The sequence below is a fragment of the Aplysia californica genome, unplaced genomic scaffold (genome assembly GCF_000002075.1).
Source record: "Aplysia californica isolate F4 #8 unplaced genomic scaffold, AplCal3.0 scaffold00153, whole genome shotgun sequence".
Lineage (NCBI taxonomy): Eukaryota > Metazoa > Mollusca > Gastropoda > Aplysiida > Aplysiidae > Aplysia > Aplysia californica.
In genome coordinates, this window is record NW_004797423.1 from 758,058 (window position 1) to 763,797 (window position 5,740).

The window sequence follows — 5,740 nt, forward strand, 5'->3', positions numbered from 1 at the left end:
GTGTGTGTGTGTGTGTGTGTGTGTGTGTGTGTGTGTGTGTGTGTGTGTGTGCGTGTGGGCGGTCATATGTGTTTGTGTGTGCGTGCGAAAGAGAAACAGATGGGGGGAGAAGGAGGGGAAAGAAGGGAGGAGTGTAAACAAAAAGAACGGTTTATTGTTAGGAATTCTTTTGGCAAAAGAATGGGAAATTCAAAAGCGTACATGTGCAAGCAAAATAAATGTCATACAGTATCATATTAAAACATACTACATTTTGGTCAATATTGGTTTTGAAAACAATTTTACAACATACGACATCATACAAAGTAAATAAGACAGGAATCAAAACAGATTTAAAGGAGAGAAAAAAGTGTGCTGGGATTAAATATTTTTAGAAACATTTACATACAATAATATGTGAAGACCAGCCAGTCATAACCCTTTCCAAGAAGAAAAATAAAATCATGATGCACATTCACCAAATCTTTTAGAAAGTCAACAGAACACGAAAAAGTCAAAAGGACGTAACTGTGCTTTCAGACAATATTCTACTTGAAAAGCCTGCATGGTGAAGATAACGCCACCCATGGCAGCATCCAACAAAAAGCATATGTGGTCGTATTACAGCTACATCTACTTCTTAGGTGAGAAAAGTATATATAAAAGCCCTTACTACTGAAGGCATTGTATTAATGATTAATCCTGGCCTTTTGAACAACAGTGTCTAAAATGAATAGTGTTTGTTTTCCAAAAACAAAATCTACCTTACTGCTTTTCTTAAATGTGCCTCAGAATCTTTTCTAAACATAATGTTATGCCATTCCATTTATCTTTTTCTTTTTCAATTATAATTATACTGGAGCGAGGTTAAAACATTTTAATATTGATACATCTTACTCCAAACTTTGCATGCCAAACAAGGAGAAAAAAGGAGTAAGAACTTGACAAGATACATCAGGCAAAAAGGAACTATGGAATATGTATCTTTTTCATGCTTGTGCCAGTGAAAATAGAGATAGTAACTAAGAAAAACCTTTTACAAATGAACAATAACAGTAAGTCTCCACATTATTTTAAAAAACTAAGTAAGGACAACCATAGTCAAATTTGATAAGAGGAAAAAATCAAGGCACCCCCATAATTCTTTTTCAAGTTCTACGACAGAGAAAAAAGCAATTCCAGTACATGAAAGGAGTTCAGATCACAATTTTTTTTACATTTCCAAGTTCTTTTAATTGACTTCAGGTGCATGATCTCTCTTTGTCTTAATCCTACAATAGATCACCTTTTTTTCTGTTTACTAATAAGCACAGTTGAAATTGTCTAGGACAGCCTTCCATTGTCCAGGAGAGAAGTGGTTGTCATAGAATTGCATGTCTTGGACAATGTCATTATAATAATATCATTATGTTTAGAAAAACCACCACAAGAGGAAAAAAATCAGAAGTTGTCATTTGCACAGTTGATTGTTTTGGAGAGGTGGTCATTAGAGCATGTTCAACTGTGCTTACAAAAGAAATGCATGTAGTTCATATTTTTTCTCAAATGATGCAGATTCATGATTTTGAAAACACTCTCAAATCACAAAGAAGAGAGAAAAAAAGATGTTGTGAAAATGATGCTTCCATAAGCCAAAAATTCTTCACTTCTCACCGTGAGGTCTATCATATTGCGAAATGTCAACAGCCATTGCTATAATGAAACAGGTCAATATTCATTGATCCAGTCTTTAACATATTTTTTAAAATCCATAGATGATTTCATCATCCTCTCTATTGTTCACCCCCCCCCCCTCCCCAATCCATTATGTCATGACCCCCGCCCCTTCCCATATCCCATTTCAGACCTTCAGCTTTGAACAGTGAATACTCTTTTACAACAAGTCCAAAATGTTTCAAGGCGTGAATATATATGTGCACAAGAGGCAAAGTGTTAGTGTTTTAATGTTACGCAGTGCATTGCATGTGTTAATTTGCAGATAAATGAAAAAGTTCTAATAACTGACAGCAAATACAAAAAGAAATGAAAAGTTATTACCGGGGTAAAAAAAAGAACCCCCAGGCAACTAAAACTACTTTGAAAGAAAGTACCTCTTCTGTTTCTCCCTCACCAACAGAAACAATGGAGTTGTTATTTGATGACTTGCGCTACAAATACAAAGTAAAATCTGTTACTCTGGGCCCACACAAAGAGATCTTTGTGAAAGCAAATCAATTTGAATAATGAGAAGTCAAGATTTCGCAAAACTTATAATACAGCATACTACACAAATAAAACAAAAAGACAGAGGAACAAGTAACAACATTCACCGAGTTACTCCTGTATTTACACAGTAGAACCTGCCCATGACAACCACCCACTGTCAGGGAGAAAAGTGGTCATCTCAGCGAGGTGATCCAATTGGACAGTGTCATGAAAATATGGCCAAAAAAAAACCGCTAGGGGAGAGAACGGGAAGTGGTCATTTGCAAAAATGATTATCTTGTACAGGCGGTCATTATGGCAGGTTCCACTGTACATATATTATGGCTCCCCATTTGAAAATAGGTTAACTTCAGAAAGTTAAGAAAAGGAATAAAATTAAATAGGCCTACCATTCAAAGTTTCAAATGACGTCAAAGCCTTTCTAAATATGGATTGTCCGTTGAATGCTTAAAACATTCATTGCACATTCGTGTATACTATTTTGAAAAAGGAGCAAACATATCTGTAAAAGACAGTCGTGGAAATGTAAACAAAAACCTTGCAGTCAAAAACGTAATCCAAACTGAAAGCAAAGAGACACATTTTAAAACAGTCTACACTCTTGCTTCAATATCCTGTTTATATGAAGTTTCTTGATTTCATGGGTATCCATAAAAGTTACGATAACACATAAATGTCAAAATCATACCAACCTTGGGATCAAATTCTTTTCCATCTGGAGTTTTCACTAATGGCACACTGACTTCCCGATTCATCCCTCCATCACCCCCTTTGTCCTTCTCATTAGCTCGTGATCGGAACATTGTGCTGTCTGAAGAGCACCTGACTTCACCACTGCACTGCTCAGCAGCTCACAATTACAGTATGAGGTTTCTGAAACAAAGGTTGGGAAAAGTCAAACCCAGATTTGCTTGTCTTTCACATGTCCCTAAACCTGGTCATCACAATCCGAAACATGAAACTATATTGTCCATCTATCAAACATGAAATGTAAATATACTATGGAGGAACAAGCAAGCAAGATAACAGGAACGTCGGGGGGGGGGGAGCAAGGTACGCAGAAACAAGATAGCGGAGCAAAGAATAATGCTTACCCCTCCTACGACGCAACAAACGAGGAAAGTTACTATTAGACACACACAAAAAAGACTATTTGTTTTGCTTTTACCCTCTTCACTGCATAGCCCAAGACTGGCTTGAGCTCTTCGGTAGAATTAAGAAGCATTTTTCTTGATTTCATGAATAATTATATCCATGTTTTCCACGGCTTATATAGAGGCATGTCAGGGAAACTCCCTCTGAAAATAAATAGTTAAACATCATCTTTAAGCCAACCTTGCCCCCCCCCCCCTTTTCCTCCTGGGCTCCTGGCCCCCTGCTGACCTCATGATCACCTTCCTTTCCATTATGACTGTCAAAAAAAAAGTAGCCAACAGTTGATCGGTAGTCAAAAGTAATTCGACTCATTTAATCTAGATCTAGATCTAGATTCTAGATCTCGATTAGATCGAGGTCAGAAAACCATTTAGAGAAGAGGACTAAAATGGCATTAATAAAATGAAAAAAGTTGTACACCATTTTGTTTCTGTTCGTGTCGCCTCGTTATTCAGAGAACAATTAGAAAAATAACACTTAATTAAATTACAACCTTGACCAATTATCCTCTAGATCTAGATCTAGATTCTAGATCTAGATCTAAGTGAAAATCAAGTAAGATCTATATAGATCTATATAGTCTCTATATCATACTGAACAAGATCAATTGTTAAGAATGTCTGCCTGATCAGATTTATATAAATAACACTATAGAAGGTACTCCAAATTATTTCCCTTAACTTACCTTGGGCTTGGGGCCTTGTCACTACTAAACTAAATAATTACAAAAACATCACTTTGTAACAAAGACAAAGCACTACTAAGAAATGGATAAAATTCATTTTTATAGTATTTTTGCTGATTAGGTCAGGTTTGACTTGGGTGATTTAGTCCTGCAATAAGCAAAGCAGATTGCAGAAACAGAAGGCAATTAAAATGAAAACCAACATGCACGACGCAGATATGAAATTTTTCCAACTGCTGTGAAACGCGGGCGAGCCGCACGCGCTATTCTTTTTGTTACTGTACTGTATGTTTTGTTTGTGACACCCTGCCGCTGCCTGCGCATCTTGTTTTCCCCCCCGAGAATTGATTTGTATTGTTTTTTTTATTCAATTATAAGAACATCATCAGATAGCAGCTTCGGTATCGGTTTTCGAACAGTAATATCTATCAATAGAAATAAAGACACACACACTGATTACCTTGCTTCTTTCAACAGTTTGTTTTCGGTGTGTAAAACCAGCGAACATTTCAATGCTAAAATATGATGGATTTTGTTGATTAGGCTACTGCTAGCAACAGGAAGTTTACTGTTCTACCGCCAGTGATCTCCCTTAGCGAAAAGAGTTCTTCATTAGACCTGTCGTCTGGTAGTGCTTTCAACTTTTTTAGTTATTTAATTATTACAGTATTGGTTTGTTGTTGTTTTTTAAAATAAAATCAAGCCTACATTTTTTTAAGTTCTTAAAGTCAGCTATGAGACACAAATAGACATTCTCCATTTTTCTGCAATTTAACATTTTTCGTTCATTTCAGACAGTTGTGTCATTCTACTTGCTTTTTCTAGATCTACTTGCCCAAATAATAATAAACTAAATCAAGATCTAGATTATGTTGACATGGATAATTTTTAATTTATATATATATATATATAGATTCTATATGTACAAGTAATGTGACTGGTACATTGTTTTAAACTAAATGAGCTTTGCAAATTAAAAGCAAAGCCCCTGGACTGTGTTGCAACAAAAAATATCTTTTTTGTTGAACACATTTTCTAATTGCATATTGTTACAATTATACTTGAATACTCTGTAACTAATGAACACACATTTCAAGAAACCAAATTTACCCGCAAAGTCTTTTTTTTTAAACCATCATTTTAGAGAACATGAACTTCTATGCTCTTGCTCTCACAGAAAATGTATTATATTTCATATTCTTAAAAGGGGAAAAAGACATGAGCATGCACATAATATGGGAGTTGTCACAACCTCAAGTTGTACAAATGTAGTACTGATCGAAAAACTAACTTTGATAAACACTGTTTTGAGGTGTGGGTGGTTGGCGGAACTCTGTGGTAGTTTGCTCCTTCTTTCATATCAAACATCTATCATCTTTCTCTTTCCTCCTTTTCTTTGTATGTTACTCTATAGTAACACCTCTAATTCTCCTTTCATGTGTATGTCACTCTCTCGTAACAAAAGTAACGCCTCAAAGTCTCGGCGCTTCTGTCAACGTAGAGCCTACGGCAGAGGCGTCATCAGTGACCCATGGTGTCCATGCAGTCCGCTGTAATTGTAATTTTTTGTGCCTATTGACGCAGTGTCCGACGACCGCATTCTGTACCTTTTTAGTTAATAAAATATTAATGTAGAGGCATTTTTATGCCCCCATCCATACAATCTTGAACATTTAAGAGGCGGGGTTCCGACCATGCTCTCTCTCTCTCTCTCTC

General features: G+C 36.1%; 1 protein-coding gene across 2 annotated transcripts in view; it reads right to left on the minus strand.

The window, feature by feature from the left end:
* Positions 1-4,586, minus strand: part of LOC101853313 (myogenesis-regulating glycosidase) — a 111,077-nt gene extending 106,491 nt beyond the window's left edge. Inside the window, exons 1-3 of one of the 2 annotated variants that reach the window (XM_005097380.3) lie at positions 4,485-4,586; positions 2,877-3,057; positions 2,070-2,126 (exon numbers count right to left, since the gene is read on the minus strand). In XM_005097380.3, coding sequence (XP_005097437.2) covers positions 2,070-2,126; positions 2,877-2,987 — 168 coding nt within the window. In that variant the 5' untranslated portion in view covers positions 2,988-3,057; positions 4,485-4,586. The remainder of the gene's footprint in view (positions 1-2,069; positions 2,127-2,876; positions 3,058-4,484) is intronic. The other variant, XM_013081958.2, reaches the window with a different exon arrangement.
* Between the last annotated feature and the right edge of the window lie 1,154 nt (positions 4,587-5,740).